This window comes from Megascapheus bottae, chromosome 27, assembly GCF_031878675.1.
Source record: "Megascapheus bottae isolate mThoBot1 chromosome 27, mThoBot2.hap1, whole genome shotgun sequence".
NCBI lineage: Eukaryota > Metazoa > Chordata > Mammalia > Rodentia > Geomyidae > Megascapheus > Megascapheus bottae.
The window spans coordinates 19,995,540-20,015,356 of record NC_143535.1 but is presented as its reverse complement, the minus strand read 5'-3'; the positions used below and the strand labels follow the sequence as shown (position 1 = coordinate 20,015,356).

The 19,817-nt window shown below is 41.5% G+C and overlaps 1 protein-coding gene across 5 annotated transcripts in view; it reads left to right on the top strand.

The window, feature by feature from the left end:
* LOC150045740 (neurotrimin) overlaps positions 1–19,817 on the top strand; it is a 1,008,551-nt gene that overhangs the window by 880,554 nt on the left and 108,180 nt on the right. For all 5 annotated transcript variants that reach the window (XM_090319730.1, XM_090319732.1, XM_090319731.1 and 2 more), the window contains exon 4: positions 5,659–5,784. In XM_090319730.1, the coding sequence (XP_090175856.1) occupies positions 5,659–5,784 (126 nt within the window). The remainder of the gene's footprint in view (positions 1–5,658; positions 5,785–19,817) is intronic.

Below are 19,817 nucleotides of genomic sequence, written 5' to 3'. Positions count from 1 at the left end.
TATGTCCTGGTTTTTCTATTTCTATAACTGGAATGTATTCTAGATTTATACTTCAAATACAGCAGACATGAAATTACAGGTGTGGTAAAAAGAGAATGATAATCTGAAAAAAATTTAATCTGTTCCTCCAGTCCTTCAAACTTAGTAGTTTTTCTCAGCTTGGATCCTTCCCCAACTCTCTGATCACAGAATGCTTTTCTACCAGGGTATTTGCACATGTATGCTCCTCATTAGCTTCCTATCATGTTTAAACCAGACTTCAACACACTAGTGTTCTCTATGAAAGTAGCTCTCTCTCCTCCAGCCAGGGATCTGTCCAACCATGTGTTGCTCTTGCCTGACTCAGTGTCTTTTCTCCCCAATCCAGATCATTTTTAAGAACCCACATGGTTTCCTTAGCGTTGCTCTCAGATGCAGCCCTCTCTTTCCACCTTTACCCAGCCAAGAGTTAAAATCCAGGATTTGAAAGTCGCTCACAAAGATAGATTTCTTTGACTCCAGTTTCTCCCCATTTCACTCTCTCTGACACATGGTTAACAGATTCTTCTTAAAATAAATTTCAGAAAAAAATGGCATTTCCATAAAAAAAATCAACTACTTGCCATAACCTGTAGAAGAAAGTGGGAAAAAATCAGAAACTTCACCCTTCAGGCTGTTCCACAGGCTGGTTGTACTTTCCTTCATTGATCTTGTATTTCATTTTCATTGATTCTCCTAAAATTGATTGACTGTCTATGCTGTGATGACAATGCACCTGCGCATTTGCCAACCCACTTACAATACTCAGACTAGGTTATTGAGCAGTGTGCATTGCCAGGAACTGCTCTCAATGCATTTCCAAAACTTTCTTCATAAATCCTTACAAAAACACCTTGAACATGGATGCAGTACATTTTGCATAGGAGGAAGAGGAGGCCCAGAGGATGAAGTCAGGAAGTCAAAGATGCCTAATCCTAGGCCTAGTAGAGCCAGAACAGCAAGCCCATCTGGCCATTCTCCCATTGATTAAGTAGATCTTGTGTTTTCCTGGACCTGGTGGGTTTCTCCCTCCCTATATGTACCCATGGGATGTAGTCTACCTGAAAGTGCTTCTCTTTTTCTTTGTAGATGATTCTCCCTTATTTGCTGATTTCCAGAATAGACACTTGTATGAGGCAAAGTCATCTCTGTCATACCGATTTACTGTGGGCTTCCCTCCTACTAACTCATGTCAATCCAAATTCCCATCAGTCATTTCAAATTCCATCACACCATTTTTTTTCTGAGACATTTCTGCTTTACTATTCAATTTTCTAGAAGGTTTCTATGTACTGTTTCACCCAAACAGTAAGTACACAGAAGGCTGTGTAAACTGGTATATTTCTGCATGTCATTCCTATGCTTAGCACACAACTGTGTATATGAATTCACAAAAATGTTGGTTGAGTGACATTTTACCCTGGCTCTAAATAAGACTTTTTTCATTAATGATTGTACCTGGCTGTAAAATATCTTATTACTTGTACTTTCCTACTATTTTTTTTGTATAAAATATCTTTCCCTTTCTCATCTACAGACTTGATTATATTTTATTTTCCCCCTAAGGCCTAACACACTCATTATATGTCCAGAAAACTCCCATGACATCATCTCTAGGCAGGCTTAGTTGTCTAACCTTTGTGTTCCTCCAACATCAAATGCATCCAACTATGTCACAGTGCATTAAAGGAATAGACTTCCATATCTGCCTTTACATCCCTGGACAGAGCAATCTTTAGGGGCCAACTGTGTCTTACTTAGATTCTGTTCATGCTAGTACATGGAAAATGATCCATGTATGTCAACAAAAGAATGAATTAAAATAAGCAAAGCAGGACTAATGGTTCAAACTTCCTGAAATTAGGTCAAATAATATAGAGAGCATATCCATGGAAACATATAATCCAAACTATGCCAATCTTACAGTTATCCATGAACTTCTCTCAGTATAAATTAGGTGAAACCTTAGTTTTTCCTTACTGGTTAAATTTATTTGGTGTGTGTGTGTGTGTGTGTGTGTGTGTGTGTGTGTATGTGTGTGCCTATATGCCAGTGTGCTTTCAGTGGGGCTTGAACTGAAGGAACTCTCCTTCACTTGCTTTCTCACTCAAGGCTAGCACTTTACCACCTGAGCCATACCTCCTCTTGTGGCTTTTTGATAGTAGAGATACGAGTCTTAGAGACTTTCTGCCCAAACTTATTTTAACGGTGATTTTTGCATCTCAGCCTCCTGAGTAGCTAGGATTACCTGAGTGAGAAACCAGAGCCTGGCTGTTTTCTTTGTTTGTTGGGGATTGAACCTAGGTCCTTGTGTTAAACTCATGCCCTAGCCACTGAACTACACTCCCAGACTTCAGTTTAATTTCAAAAGCTATAACATTATGCTAGAACTCCTAAGAAATAGTACTTCCAATCCCATCCCATTTCATGCCTGATTTTGACTTAGCTCTGAAGCTTGGGACTGTCCTTCTGGCCATGAAACCTCAGATCAATAGCTCCAATAACTTCTCTTTCAAATTCACCCAGGAGCAGATTGCCTTCTTCCATGTCTGCTCTTAAGCCCCATCGCAAAGGTGGCAAGTATCTCTCCAATATCTGCGTTGTAAGTTGGGTACTTTCCTATTGATGGTGGTGCGTATGTGGGAGGGGAAAGGGGAGGTGAGACAATTCTAGATGATCCTTCCAAGGATGTGGTGTGATCATCTCATTTAATATACTGACTCTGCAGACAGCTTTGGCCCAAATCACCTTCCATCGTGCTTGGGGACTGTCCACTGTCCTCCAGTATATGATTAGCAGATTAGCTATCATGTAAGAAGCCAGGAAAATGAACTCCCAGGAAGCCCTTCCAAAGCAAGAGTAATTCATTACCCAGACTGATTTCCACTTAAAATGTACTTTAAGTACACTTCCAACTACAAACACTAAATCACTCTGTGTTCGCTAAGTCCATCATTTTTTATTTTATTGCATGGCGTCGGTGTGACATAATCCCTTACAGAGCATCTCAGAGTGCTTCTCAGATCGATAAATTACTTACCTGCACAGCTGAAGCAGTATCTGCGAGGCCAACCCAGGCCCTGCAGTCAAGCCTCTCTTCCAGGAAGCAAGCAAGACTATGTGGAATCCACCGAGGAGTAGAAATAGGGACCACACATATGTCTGTGTTGAGGAAAGAGTTCACGAAAAGGAAATGCTCCAGTTAAAGCTCAATGAATAAAATACATCAAAGGCTCTATTTCTGCACCATCAGTTTAAACGATTAGAGAACTAAGAGAATTCAGAATGTGTATCTGTCAGGAAGTCAGCAAATCAAACGCTTAGTCATTAACTCATCAATTATCTATCTGTCCTGGAAGGCCTAATCTAGCTTTTAAAATGATGTGATCATAAATTGCAGGGTTATATCTAAAAATCCCGAGGTATAGAACTGAGTGTCTGTCTCGAACCCTTGCTACACACACTGCCAATTATTTCGAACTCATTATTTTGGTCTGAATGTTCAAGGTTATATGTGTGTGTGTGTGTGTGTGTGTGTGTGTGTGTGTGTGTGTGTGCCCCCGCGCGTGCGGGCTCGCATACTCTTTATCTGAAGCTCATTGTAGGCTTAAGTCTAAAAATGATGAATTATTGCCTGCTCTCTGCACCCTATTTAGGACAGTTGAAAATTAAATGATGAGAAAGGCTCTTAGTATAGTTAGATGATTTATAGCACAGAAAGAAAAGCTAGAGAAATGTAACATATACATACTTCAAACGCATAAAGGAGAAACTACAATGCTATGGAATCCCCAGGGAGGAGAGGTAAAAACTTTGTGAGGAATGGGGAAAGCCATATGGAAGTAGTGGTAATTCAGTGAGGCCCTGGGCAACTGTAATGGGTGCAGGCAGCAAGAAGCATCTGCGTACTCGCATTAGCAGTGATGACCTGGATAAGGAGTAAAGTATAGTAGATGCCTATGAACATGAGTATGCCCTTTTGGGTTCAGTGTGGTGCATGTGGGACAGGGAAGAAGGCTGAGAGAGGATAACTACATTGTACTCTTCTTCATGACTGGTATGTTACAACACAAAAGAGTGTCAGTAATGGAACAGAGCTTTTTTCTCATCTAAGATAGGTATTGAGACTTGAGATTTGCCAAGCAGTTTGATTATTCAGGACAGGATCACTCTGGTCATGGTATAAGGAATAAAGTCCTAGCATGGCCTCCCGAGCTTTCTCTGCAAAACAGATTGCCTGGGCCCTGGAATTGCCCAGAAATACTTACTCAAGTGAAGAAGCGTTAGGAGTGCTGGATGGGGAGGCCATTGAATGTATCAAGAACTGTGTCAAATCTGGTGTTGATGGGGCTGAAATAATGCATGTTGAAGATCCCTCCCAGAAGGTGTGTGGGATTATGAAGCAACTGGGAAGGTAGTTCCTTGAATAACCAATGTAATTCAATCCTGCATACATTTGTAGAGCTTTATTCTGAAGCTGGAGGAAGAAAGGCTCAGAACATCAGAAAGCTCATGGTCTAGGGAATGCATGCAAACAGCTGCAACCTAGTGGGGTAAGTGTATGTACTTGGAATTTGTGGGCACCACAAATGACATTCTTGCTTTATCCACAAAATCTATAAACCATTTGGCAGATTAAACAAATGAGCAGCCACGTGGAAAACCCAATATCCCGATGACTGTTGGTAAAGCAGAGTGGACTCAGATGTGGGACAACAATAAGCTTTTATGATGAACCCAGTGAGAGACCGATGTACACATACAGTCACTCGTGTGAGATTCTGCTTCTGTATAACAAGCAGAGGATAAAACATGACAGGCATAGCTTGCAAGAAACAGAAGGATGAAAATGTTCTGCCTCCATCCAACTCCATCCATCAAGAGGAGCCTTTCCTTCCGACAACTAATTCAGAGTTAAACAAAATGGATGTTACCTGTGGCTCACACCTGTAATCCTAGCTACTCAGGAGGCTGAGATTGGAGGATTACGGTTCAATGCTAGCACAGGAAAGTCTGTGAGACTCTTAGCTCCAAGAAATCACAGAAGAAGCTGGAAGTACAGCAGTAGTTCTAGTGGGAGAGAGCTAGTCATGAGAAAAAAGAGCTCAGGAACATTCCCCAGGCTGAGAGTTCAAGACCCAGGACCAACAGCAACAACAAAATATAAATAGCTGACACTGTGTGTGTGTGTGTGTGTGTGTGTGTGTGTGTGTGTGTGTGTGGTCAGGTAGATGGAGCCAAGCAAGCTCCTGTGCAGAAGCAGTGTGTTCTGCTCAGAACAGTGTTAAGTAAAGCCATCTCTGCACACACTGAGAAAAATGACACGTGGACATATGTGGGAGGTGGATGGAGTGAGAGTAGAGATGGGAAGAAGGTGTAACATAGGAACAACACATACAGCACTGAAATAGAATGTGGTCCAACTGGGACATTTAACTTAGGGTTTAAGTCGGATTAAGTGGGAGCTAAATTCCTGATGATGTTTCATATTTAAGGTCCTTTCTCTAATAGCTCATTATTTACTGTTGTATCCCATGCACTTTGGACTTTAGGCTATCCTGTAAAGTACTTTTCTAAGATCCCAAAGAAATGGGCCAGCAGGATTTATATTTTTCTTCTATCTGTTTTTTATCTCCACAGTATCACCCAAAATTGTAGAGATTTCTTCAGATATCTCCATTAACGAAGGGAATAATATCAGCCTCACCTGCATCGCTACAGGCAGACCAGAGCCTACAGTTACCTGGAGACACATTTCCCCCAAAGGTAAGGCAAGAAATATTCTGTATTGGGTCAGGAGAGGCAAGGGGAGACTTGTCCAAAAGGAAGTACCCCTGACATCTTGCCCCGAGGCTTTCCACATTTCTGATGGCTGATAAAGTTATACCCAGGAGTATACAGAAAATTTTTGTGTTCTCTGTGAGAGAACATCTTTGGAGATTTCAGAAATCATATCTGGATATCTCTCCAATCCTGTGGAAATTATTCTTGTTGTCTCTGGGTGAAATGGTGGTTAACCTGTTCTGAGTGAACTGTTCTGAGTGAACTTTACATGTCAAGCTTGATGATGGAAGGATTGTACAGCTGGTTGATTTTGAGGATAGAAAACAAACATACAATGATGAATGAGAGCTATAAATGGCCATATTCCTAAAAGGAAATTTCCTAGTCTATGCCTCTTCAGAATTGCCAAAAACCTGGTCATTAGTTGTTTTTGTGGTCTATCTGTTGATTCTCTCTGATCCTCGAAAACAAATATAACTTAATAGATGGCTAAATTGCAAAATATAGTTTGTCTTACTGCTCAAATGTTATGCAGACCAAACTGAGCATTTTGTGCTTTCATGGAATGAGTATTAAAACCTTTAGAATTTAAGACAAGATGTCATTTATCATTCAGATAACTTTATTTGGGATCATAGTACAATAATGTTATTTCATTTATTCTTAAATACTTATGGTGTGCTGCAAAAGTTCTGTTCTAGGCTCTATGGGATTTAGCAATAACAAAAAACGGACAGATTTATTATACTGTTAGGAATTCACGTTGTCATGAGACAGATGAGCAAAAACTATATAAAATAAAAGAATAAGTCCGTAATGTAATAGGGGCTGATAGTGTTGAAAAACTAAAGCCGTATAAATGGACAACAGAACAAGAGACCTGGTCAAGGAAGGCCTCTGACTAGGTAAGGAAAGGCATGGAGAGAAGTCCTTAGCTTTGTGGCTAATTACTGTGTAGTTAGGTATGCATGTATGCATATACATGCTTGATTGAATGAAGGTGTATGTATGCTTAGGCAGAACAACTTGACGGGCTCCAAAAGCACCCTAAGTTGTATTCACTTGTTACAAGTTGGGTAGCCAGCAGTGGACAGAGAGGACAATTACTGGAAGTGGAACAGATCCATTTTTCTGTCCAGTAAAGAGTTAAAGAGTAGTGAAACAGAAGTACAGGACATTTTTTTTTGAGCTACAGGGTGGATGTTACAGTTCCGGGGCTCCCTCCCTTATCTCTTACCTGGGTGACCTCTCAAGCTTTCTTCTGATTGCTTGGTAGCTTGTGCACTTGATGCTGCAACTCTTTTTATGTTTTCTCCCCGGAATCAGTACATAAGTGTGTGAATCTGATTGTTCATACCCAACTGGTATGAGGTATTACCTAACTTCAGATATTGATCCAGAACCCAGGACAGTATGGGAAAATCAAGCCCTATTTTGAGCAGGAGCTCGAGGAAGTATGGCAATAAGAAGCAACATGATGAGCCAGAAAATGTCTGCCATGTTTTATGTCCTCCATTTTGTATCCCTATCTACATAACAGTTCCCCTTTCGTTCCTTCCAAAGAAGCTTCATGGGGAATGCTCTAGGGATCAGCTCCTATGCATGGGAAGAGATGGAAGCAAGGCTGGGTGAGAGGCAGAGTTGACTGTGATTGTGATGCAATATACTAGGGCTCCTTGCCTGGCCCTGTGGGAGCTTTAAAAGCAAGATGGACTCCTCTGTTACATTTCTATCCAGTCTGTGCATTTAGGCTGTACCCAGAAGGGCTGCCATCTTGTGCCCAGCAGGTACTTGTTTTCCTATAAGGCCATCCCTCCAAAGGATTGAAATGAATGGCTATCCATGTCAGCTTGTGATTCTTTGAATTGTGAACCTTCCATTCCTGAAGGTGGCATGCGTGTCCATTACACATGAACATAAAGGAAACTTCTGTCAGATCACAATGGTCCCCACATAGTGAGGTTCTTCCCTTTGAAAGTGACAGTATGCAAGGATCAAGTCTTCAGTTGTGAAGCATTTTGTGCTTTCATGGAATGAGTATTAAACCCTTTAGAATTTAAGACAAGACGTCATTTATCATTCAGCTAACTTTATTTGGGATCATAGCACAATAATGTTATTTCACTTGTTCTGAAATGCTTATGGCATATTGCTCTTCTAAGCACTATGGGATTTAGCAATAACCGGGAGCTGTCCTCTGCCGTTGTTCTTCTGTCTCTGCCAATCCCACTATTTGAAATGACCTTGTGAGTGGACTGGCCCCAAATCTGAAAGGAGGCCTCAGCTGCGCATGAGTTCAATGACGACGGAGGATAGACTTGGGACATCTGAATGGAGAGGGTTTTTAAGGCTTTGACACACAGCATTCATCGTGGCTTAATGATGATGGGTTCCCAGTTCTATTGCATGCTGGGGAGGCCTGTGTCTTTTGAATATTTTGAATCTATAAAACATTTCTCATTGGGAGAGACTTCCTATTGCCTTGTGCCAAGAGGCTGTCTCCTGTTTGGTGTCTTTTCTCAATCTCACCTCTTACCAGGCAGTTCTCTTCCTTGTCTTGATATCTTTCCCATTTTCTCCCTCAGGTATTGACATGTCTTGTCTTTCATGCCTACAGTTTTCTATGCTTTTTAGTTCTTTCCTTTTCTCTCACAAGCTCCTATTATTTTTCTGCCTTAATTTCATTTGTGTTTCTACATTCATATTACCCCTCCTTTTCTCTTTGTTTCTCTGTCTTTCTCTCTCCCTCCTAGTAACACATAGTTATTCCCCTCTAGCACCACACCTTTTCTCTGCACCTTTCTGGTACTAATGCTACTGTGTCTCAGGGTTCTTTGTTCCCCCTTTTGTAACCATCAAGCAGATTCACTTCCACAGGAGAATTTTTTTTTTTTACCTGAGTCCTAGCCAGATGCTGCCATTTTACTGAGGTTTTAGCTGCTATGGAAACAGAAGATAGATGAAGGGGAAAGGAGCACAATGATGAGAATCTACCTGTGGATTAGAGTAATTTAGATGAACAGCTCCATCCAGATCCTGGGCCCAGATTAGCCATCCTGGATTCAAATTGATGAGACATGCCAAGATTCAGCTAATCACCTGGAGACTCACTGGGGTGCTAGGTTCCTGGTGACTGATTGTTTTCAGATCAGAGATGTCATTGGGTGGCTGCCAAATCTTGACTGAAGGTAAGACCCTTAGCAGTCAAGGTCTTCATCTGTGCCTGTGAAATGTTTCCAAGAGAGTGCTTATTTTAAGTAAACTAGGACAGGCTTACCAAAGGGAGAAGCTATTGGCATTTTTTTCTGTCCTGGTGCATGAAGGCAAGTTATCTTTCAATCTACATCATACACACACACACACACACACACACACACACACACACACACACACACACGCACGCACGTACGCGCGCACACACACACACAGGATCTTATCTTGAATCTGCAATTCCTAGCAGGGTTATGCAGATGTTTTGTCAGGAGGAAGTGCTCTCATCTTCCTATTCTCAAAAGAAAGAGCATTTCTGTTTTGTGAAAGGGACTACTTATAGCCCAGGTCTCTGCAAGTGTCAGCATATGGTTCTAGCCTCACAAGCACGGTGAGGTGGCCATATTTCCCTTCTTCAGACAAATCTCCCACTCTGTGCCTTAACTGTTATAGAATGTACTTTAGTGTAGCCCTTGCACTCTCAGTTGCTCATCTGCAACACCATACCTTTAATGCTCTAAATAAATAAAAAGGTGAGCTCTTTCATTGTATCCTAAGTGATATAATACTAATGTCAGGCTTCACAGATAAAGAAAAGTTCTCAAAGCCCTTTTGTTAGTTTCTATTTTCTATATTCTATTACAAGAACCTCATCCTATCGTAAAGCTCAGGTGAAGGAGTGAGTCCAATGTCTGCCTTGTGACTTTGTCTACACCTGTGGAATCAGGGATTATCGACTATATAATTGAGCTCTCTTCACTTATCCTGCCTCCAAATCATACTGACGGTAACATCCTCATCTGAGCTACCTAAAGAACATTCAGTAGCAAGTTAATAGGATTGTAGAAGTCTATGTGAGCCATTCATAGAGATGCCATGAGTTTCCTCTCAGTTGTTTCCTCTAATCCATGAGTTCTTCAACATCAGGTTAGTACCTCACTTACCCAGGACTCCTCATCTTCTTGCATAGTGCTAGCACCTGGAGAGTATTCAGAGAACGTAGAGGACTCAGTGAATAAGCACTGACATTTGCCAATGCCTCAGAGGGGCATTTCTATTCTCCCAGCATGAAGACTTCATCCTGAACCTCATGGAATTACCCCCCCCCATCTTCATATTTGTGGTGGAGACCTAGTATGTTTCCTGCTGTGACTGATGGAGAGATCCCAGCATCTTTTTCCTGATATTTGTGGGATCACCAAGCTGCATCTGAAGCCCCTAGAAGGGAACTTGTTATGAAAGGGCTAGAGTTCTGCTTGAAGGGGATATTTCCTCTCAAGTTTTCCTTTTGCACAAATACAGAAGGCTCCTTTACAGATGGCTTTGAAGGTGGACTTTCTGTGAGTTCTTCCTGCTGGCTCCACCACTTTTCTGATGTGAGGGTCTCGACATGCATGCTCTTCCTGTGGACCTGCTCAGGACACTTGATCTGCCTACTGTCTTACTGCCTTTCACACCTTCATAGCTAAGCCCCAGTTGTTTCACAAACTTGGTTCTGCAAGGTAAGACTGGAAAGTGAAAAGGAAGAGCAGCAATGATATGTGGAAATGCCCTGTCCCTCCTGAGCTAGGAAAAAGCACCACATTTGTGGATAAAAGAAAAACAAAACAAAACAATATTCGAATCTCATCCTTTCCTCTTTCAACCTTCCAGTGTGTGAACGGTCATGGGAGGTGATTGAACATTTGTCTCAAGATCATATGAAAACCCAAGGAGGGGCGGGGTTGTTACAACTGAATGGAGCCAAATGACCACTGAATTCCAAAGCAAATGGTTGTAATGGAAAGGCTTCTCATCATAGAGTGTGGAGTGAGCTATTCCTACTGACGTCTCCACTCTCACTACTCCAAGCAGCACGAGAGGACAGATCTCTCCCTTTCCTATAACTGTGTCTCCTGCTGCACTTACCCTGTGGGCATTTGACTCTCTTGTCCCTCATTTCTAGAAGTATTGCAATTCCTCACATTGATGAGGGCAAAATGAACCTTGGATGAAGGCTCTTTTGCCAGCACCCTGCCCCGTCCTCACACAGCCACACATCTACCTATTTTCCTCTTTTACCAGCACTGACAAGGCCTTCTCCAGCCAGCCAAGCAGGACACTGAAACACTAATTGGCACTGGAGGTATCACAGCTTGAGTTCAACCAGAGCTGGCAGGCACCATGACTCCGGTGACAGCTCTGTGAAAAAATGTCAGGAGCAGAGCTCTGGCATGCCACAGGCTGAGTACAGCACCCTGGCACTAATGAGCAGCCTGTCAACACCAGCATCAGTGGCCCTGTGTGGCACAGAGTTCATTAGGATGGCAGACAAGGAGGGAAAAATACTTCTCCAGCAGAGAGGAGTTGGAGATGGGAGGGGAGAAGAACAAAATGGAACTAAAGATATCACCTTACCCTGAGATGCCACCCACTCAGCAGATGGGAGGGAGAGAGAAGTATGTGAAAAAGAGTGGAAGAGGATGATCCAGAGATTGATCTAGCTATCACCATGTCTGGGCAGCCCTCTTGGAATCTATGTTTGGTTGGGTTTCTCTGTTGTTAATCAATGTAGGCTGTAAATTTTTTTTCTGCAATGACCCACAAGAAGATTCAACAATTAAATTAACACCTAGCTCTGGCTGTTCCATGAAGCTCAAAAGTAGCCTCAATACCTTGAGTGAGCAGAGAAGCTTTGATACTGGGGAGTAGGAGTTGCTCCTTATCAGGGGAGGCTCCTTACTCAAGAGATTATCTGCTGACTCTCTTCTGCTGGAGTATCAGAATTAGAGGAATAATCTAAAGCAATTAGCCCCTCCCCCCCACAATGTGATTTCATCCCAGAAGAGGTCATACCTACCCTAGGAAGACTCCTGTTTCCTGAGGGCAGGTGTCAGCCTCCTGTCTGAGCTTTATATAGTGTGTGGCCCACCTGCAAGGCTTTGATTCGACCCAATGACTCCATTTCTGTAAAAGAAAGGAAGGCTCTCTGAAAGGCATATGCTTTGGATGAAGATCCAGTTGGATTTCAGACATCAGCTGCTACTCACTGGCTTGGACATGCTTGGCTTAGTGGTCATCTTCTCTGAAGTTGAGCTTCTTAGCTACATGGACTGTTATATCTTAGTGGTACCTGGAGGTTTCCCTGATTTGGTCCATTTCTCCATTTGCCTTCCACATCCTGGTTACATGGACATCTTGATGAGTATCACACACTGGGTGTCCTTACCTCAGCACAAAATATTTGTTCTCCTTCCATCAGCAACTACTGCTTTGGGTATGTTCTGCTCATGCTATTCTTGCTTTAAAGCATGTTCAAAGGTTTTGATAGCTTTCATCAGGTAGAGTCACCTCTTTCTTTTTTCTCTTCTTTCCTTTTTCTGGCCCTACCATTCAGGATACTTTGTGTGTGTGTAAGGGCGGGGGGTGTCAGTCGTGGGCTTCCTTCAACTTTGGTCTTGGGCACTGAGCTCTTCAGCTCAAGGCTAGCACTCTACTACTTGATCCACAGTGCCATTTCCAGTTTTCTGGTAGTTAATTGGGGATAGGAGTCTCAAAGTCTTTTGGTTCCCGGTCTGGCTTGGAACTGTGATCCTCAGCTCTCAGCCTCCTGAGTAGTTAAGATTACAGGTGCGGGCCACTGGTGCCTGGCTTTCTAGGATACTTCTTACAGTTAACCACAGAAGTCTGACCTGCAGGTCCTTGTGTTTTGTTCAGCCCCCCGTGTAGAGACAGTTGTCTGAAGTTTAAGTAAAAGGTAAAATATAGGAGTATCATCTCTTTGCATGTTACAAATATTTTTTTTGGTGGCACCAGCATTACAGGTCCTCTTGTTTGTATGCCTTGAATTCTATCATTTAAGCAATGACTCAAGCCCAGCTTTGAGATAGTTATTTTTGGAAATGGAAATCATGGAATTTTCTGTGTGCACTAACCTCAAAAGACAATCCTTTACATCTCAGCCTTTTGAGTATCTAAGGATTGCAAACATAAGCCAAAGGTGTCTGGCATGCATTATTTTTGCATGGTGAACATCTTATTCTCTGACCAATCAAAGGGATGTCTAAGAAAAGGTCCTGCCATTAACTTGAAATCAAAAACAAATCCTCAAACTCTTACTCTCAGGAAATACAGATAATAATACAACACAGGTATCATGGGGATTAATCAGTTTCACGAATGTAAAACACTTCTCTCCATAATTTTATCTTCCATACCTTTGCTAGCCTCTTACTATGGAATTCTGCTCATGAAACACGAACAGAAGGGGAAGAAATTCTAATTCTTCTCTCTGAAAAGGTCAAATCTTTACAAATGCCCAACTCAGTCAGTTGCCAGATTGGACAGATGCCTAATCAGTACCCCTTCACCCAACCCCACTTTCTAATTAATGTAGACCTTTGATTAAAATTCCCAGGACACCCAAAGTAGCTACTCCACGAGGAACAAGAAATTGCTACTACAAAATATGTTACAGTGGTCATTGTCAGTGGGAAAGAAAAATAATTGTGTTGTAATGGAAAGTGGTGACCTCATGTTTGGAGTAGCATGGAACGTACAGCTTGAGGCCTGATCTGAAGAAAGAAAGCTATTTATTATGATAAAGATAAAACAGTGATACAACTTCTCATTTCCAGAGCTCATTTAACAAATGGTTAAAGCACAGATACACCGAGCAAGGTGGAAAAGACCAAAAAAAAAAAAAAACCCAGAGGGAGAGACATTTATAGATCATTTTTTAACAGTGTACTTCTCTTTAACTGTAAAATTACATTGAGATAGGCACCGTTAGGCTAAGATTTGCCAATGTCAATAAGGACTTTGATAAGTTTAATATTTATGATGTGGTTTAAAGCAGTTTTAGAGCTATGCAACTTCCTACTTCAAAGAAATGAAAAATCATAAAATGACTGGTACAGAAATTAATGAGTTCAATGTGCCTGAATTGAGAACATATGAAATCAAGCACCAGTCTAGAAACCAAGGCCAGGAGTGCATACCACAGACACTGTTTGTGGTTTTAACCAATTATTTTTAAACCCTTGAAAACTGTTGTAGAATCAAATGTCTGTCGAATTCAGACATTGCTAACAACCTACTCCCCCACACTCCCTCTCCTGAGTCTTCAGTTGTTTATGCTGGTGCTTGGTGACCGTTACCATGCAGAACTGTTTTGATAGAACAACAACAACAAAAAAAAGGGGGAAACAAAAGCAAGGAGATTGAATATCTTCCCCAAAGATGCCAATCACACCATGGCTCAGTAAGATGAAAAATCTAGTTAAAATGGTGACATCTACAAAGCATATCTGAATACCAAATAAAACAGCACAGCAAGGGGATGAGAAGAGCTTTAGCCAGAATGCATACTGTCCAGACCCAGGCAGAGCGACCCTCTCCATATCACACTGCTGCTGATCAGCCTAAAGCTTCAGGAGTTCTGTGTCCAAGACCCAGCAAGGATACTAGATGGAAAATTCCAGAGATAAACTATTGTTAAGTTGGAAATTGTCTGCCTCTCCCAATTGGCATGAGGAAACCCTTTCTATCTTGCTTTGTCTTGCCTGGGACATGGCCCACATTTTGTAGCCATCTGGGTTACTGGATCAGCTACCATAGTATCACAATGCTGGTGTTCAACTAAGAAAATCAACAATAGCTTAAGGCCTACATCATTCATTTCCACTGTCTCCCTTTATCTAGGCATTAGATCATCTTCATCATTAGATCTGAGAGAGAAAGAGAGACAGAGACAGAGACACAGAGACAGAGAGAGATAAAGATAGAGGGGGAGAGAGAGAGAGAGAGAGAGAGAGAGAGAGAGAGAGAGAGAGAGAGAGAGAGAGAGAGAGAGAGAGAGAGAGAGGGGGGGGGGGGGGGGAGGGAGGGAGGGGGGAAGGGAGAGGGAGAAAGATATCCAGGCACAAAATTTACACTGTCTTGGAAGTTACCCTCATGTTGTAAGGACCTCTATACCTAGTTTTATATACTGAATCTGTTTTCACCTCTATTGATGCATTTCCTTCTGTGTGTCTGCCATTCAACAAAAATGTACTAGGCATATTTCTAAACATTTACACATGACAGTGTCTGCTCTTCACAACAGCAGTGTGATACAGGGTTTATTCTTAGCTTATAAACCTATTGTTTTTTTCATCTGAAGAATGCTGAGGGAAATGAGGCAAACTGGGTCAAGATTACACAACACCAGTTGTAGAGATTAAATCCAAACTTTAGTCATGTCTATCTGCACAATGCCTACACAGAATGCATATTGTGTTGGGCAGCACAGTGGTTATCACAGAATGACCCAGCAGGAACCCATCACTGAATGCATATCACAGATCTTTTGAATAAAACTTTAAAAGTAGAGTTTTGGAGGCTGGGTTTACCGCACCCATTAGGTAGCCATGCTCAAGCTCAAGTTCAAGTGTAATAGGATATATGCTATGTGCAGGCCCTCACTTCTTATGAATACCACCTATTTCTTACAGATGCCCTAATTCTACTAATTAAGTGATGCCGACTGCACAGTGTACTCACAGACATAAAACTGCTACAACTCAATTCAGATCTATGTGTTGGTGACTCCTAAATCTTCTTTGTAATGTGTATTGATTTTAAGCATAATTTCTGGTTCCTTTCTTCCTCTAGATTTCTAGGGTATGTCTGCTCACTGTTTTCAGATTTCTAATCAGTCTAGAGCTTAGGACTTTTGTTTTTCTACAGCATTCTCATAAAGCCATTTACACTCCACAAAATGGCTGTAGATGGGTTTTTTTGCTCAGCCTCAGCCATCTGTGACCTTGCCTGTGACCTCAGACTCCTTAGACCTTGAAATGAGCAGCTCTGAGCAAAGGACATATAGTCCTAACATGGGGCGTTGACCTCTCCTCTACCTTGTCCTCCAGATGAGTCAGCTGGTGTTTGTGTTGTGCTCTCTCCCATTCCCTCCCACTCCACCTGGATAGTGCTGGCTCACATGTTTGATGCAGCTGCTCTCATTTGATTTTTGTTTTCCCTCCCTCCTGTTAAATACTATCATTCACTCAACAATGGTATGTCTTCTGCCTTGATTGTTATTATTAGGTTGTTTTACACGTTAACAGCTTTCCATAGGAAAAGAAATGGCCATATTCTAGAATGTGTTTTTCATTATCTTGATTCCATTCAGTTTCCTATGTGCCCTTGTGGTATATGGCTTACTTCATCTTCCTAACAGTGTGAAATGCTTTTCCTACTAGACCCAGGATGGTCAGGCGGGATTGAGCAAGGCTCTAGCCTCCTACCTGCCTATATTGTTTGGGTTCCCTAAATACCATGCCCATTTGAAGTAGACTTGGATTCTGAAGATGTAGTTCCTTGCTTACCTAGGCAAGTTTTTATGGCCCTATACTTAACCCTAGCAGTCTTGCATGCTCATTCACCCCTCTCCTCTAAGGAACAATTTCCTCTTCCATCTTGTAACAGACTTAGCAAGAATGATTTTGTACTTTATGGTTTTTCCATAGTAGCATTCTGTTTAATGAAATTCTTTTGCCAGTCCTGGGCTGGAGCTCAGGGCCTGAGCACTGTCCTTGGACTTTCTCAAGGCTAGAGCTCTACCACTTGAGCCTCAGCACCACTTCTGGATTTTTTTCTACATATGTGGTACCAAGGAATTGAACCTGGGTCTTCATGCATGCTAGGCAAGCACTCTACCACTAGGCCAAACTCCTGGCCCCATGTTTAATGAATGTTAAAGGGTGTGTGTTCTTCCTAGAATTCCTTGCATCACTACCTTGTCCTCCTTGCAATAGTTTGTTAGGATCACTATGGATAAAGATATTTGGCCAGTCATCTATATAACAAGGAAAGATAAATGGCTTTCTTCCCCAATAATTTATTTCTTACATTGCACACCATTTTCTCAGAAAGGATTGAGACAGATAAGGTGGTATGGGTTTCTGATTAATTATTCTCAAGAATTTCTTTATTTTTTTATTTTTCGATTGGTCATGGAGCTTGAACTCTGAGCTTGTACACTGTCTGTAAGGCTCTACCAATTGATCCACAGTGCTATTTCCTATCAAGAATTTCTTACTAGAAACTTACTGAGTGCTAGCTAACTTTTCTAAGTACTTGAGATACTTGAGTAGACAAGCTGACCATAATTCTGGTCTTATTGAGCTCATATTCTAGTGGGAGAGACATTAAATTAAACCCTTGGATAAGTAAACCTTATCATGTTATATTCTGTTTGACACAGAAAAGCTTAACCACTCGATCTGGGGTGAGGTGAATGACACATGCTTGTAGTTCTAGCTACACAGGAAGCATAGATAGAAAGATGATAATATGAGGCTGGCCCTGGAAAAAGGCATAAGGTCCTAGCTGAAGAATTATTGTAAAAGCCAAAAGTGGAAGCAGAGGCCATGGGTTCATTCATCAGCACTATCAAAAGAGAAAGGGAAGAGGGAAAGAAAGAAGAGTGAACGAAAGAAAGAAAGAGCAAAAGAAAGAAAGTTTAGAAAGGGGGGAAGGAGGGAGGGAAGGATAGAAGGGAAGGAGGGAAGGAAGAAAGGGTGGTAAAGAGAGTAGGAAGGAGAAAAGAAAGGAAGGTCATGATTAATGCGGATAAGGGTCCAATAGATGATCAGGTATGTAGTTTCTTTGGGGGAGAGAGGCTGTAACAAAATGAGAAGGAAAATGTGAATTAATGCACCTTCTATCTGGCAAATATCATGTAACCCTTCTATTAATTACAATAAAAATATATGAAAAAATGAGAAGGAAAATTATTATTATTATTTTATTTATTTATTTATTGGATGAGTTTCCTGGGGCTTGAAGCCAGGGCCTGGTGCTGTTTTCTTAGAATTTGTTTCCTTAGAATTTTATATCCCAATAACAAAGACTGAATACCAAAAGTGTGTTTTGTGCTTCTGAATATATGACAGAAGGTACATGCATATAATTTTCCAGATTCAAATGTATTACTTTTCCTTTCCGAGTATAAGAATTTTTGTGAGTATGTGTGCTTGCCAGTCCTGGGGCTTGAACTCAGGGCATAAGTACTATGCCCTAGCTTTTGGACTGAAGACTAATGTTCTACCATATAAGCCACAGTTCCAAGTCTGGCTTTTTTTTTTGGTAGGTAATTGGAGATAAGTCTCTCCTAGATTTTTCTTCATGGGCTGATTTTGAACTATGATCCTCAAATCTCAGCCATCTGAATAGTTAGGATTTCAGGCTTGAAACAATGGCACTACTATAAAAACAGATTCTTTAAAGAGATATTTCTATTGAAGTGGAGGGAGAAGATATTTGGGTAGCTTCAGTCACAGTAGTTCTGACTGTGCTAACACATAATACCAAAGGTTCTCAACTAAGTCACCCCTGGCATGTTCAAGGGTTATTAAGAATGCCATGTGGCCATAGATCATTTATTTAACTTGCTGGATTAAGGAAATATGGGATTGTAGAGTATATTTCTGGGAAATAAGGCTAAAAATATATGTTTGAGCCTGACATCATAATCCTTTCATTAGTGATGTTAAGTTCCACTGAATGACAGATTCTGGCCAATGCCAGAGAAATAGAGGCAAAATACCTGACACTGGGGGTGATAAAACCTCAGTGAATCCTGAAAAGGCAGGCTTATAAGTCACTGGCAGCAAAGGAAATGAGAGGTGAAGAGGAAGGTATGAGCTTCAAAGAAGCACATGATTGATAAATTGTATAAAAGAGGAAAACTCTTCAAAGGATCTTGGAGAGACATCAGGATCATAGTTTAACCTCTGGATCCCAAAACAAGCACCCAAGCAATTGCTTGAGAAGGTGACACAGGAGGGGTAGCCCTCGGGAAATAGTTGGATTTCAATTAATTAAGGCAGATCGGGGAAACAGTGTGGCACGGGGGACAGATGATGGGAGAGGCAAAGGGTGCTTGGAGAAAATGAATCCATTTTAGGGCAACAGATACGTTTCAAGGCCTTGGTGATGGTAGGATGGTTATACTAGCAGTGAGAGATAAAGCATAGTGGATTGGATTCACAAAGAAGACATCTCACCTGGTTTCAGTTTCAACAGAGTCTAAGGTCATGACAGAAATCTTATCTTATTTGGGCTGAAGTTCAGGTGGTGGCATTATATAACTTCGGTAAGATTCAATCTTCCTGTGGTCCAGAATCTAGCTGATCTTCAGACAAACATGTAGAAAAATCACAGAAAAGTCAGAAAAGGAGGCAGAGACTGGGAATGCCCTGGAGGAAACTGCCAATACCTGATGGTGTTAAGTTTGGTATAGGGTGAAAGCAAAGACAGGGGCTGAGCTAAGAAGAGGGCCTAGATTTCTGTCTTGGCTTCCCTTGTTTGCTGCTTGAGAGAACAAAGGGTTCTGTCCAGCTTTCCTCCCAGGTGATAGCATGTAGAATATTAAACCAAACAAGCTGATGTCTGGTTTATATCTACCTGTTGATGCACCTGGGTTATCTCTCTGTTTTACAAAAGTCATCATAAAAACTCCAACTGATTTTTTTGAAGAAGTGGGATTTATTAGGTGGAATAGAATGGATAGAGCACAACAGACATGTGATAAATAGGCAGCATGACTTATCTTTTATTCCAGAGACTTTTATTGAGTGTTTAAAGTATGTCAACTGCATATTGAGGAGCTCTACCTTGGGTGGCAAACAGAGCTTTGGCCTCAAGGGGCTGCAGTGTGGGAGGACAGGACATGCTAAACACATACAAATTCAACCTGATGTCAGGGAGAGAGAGAGTGCCAAGGGGAAAATATAAAAGAGAGATGGGTACAAGTGCTTGGTTGTGATACCTCAGTAAGA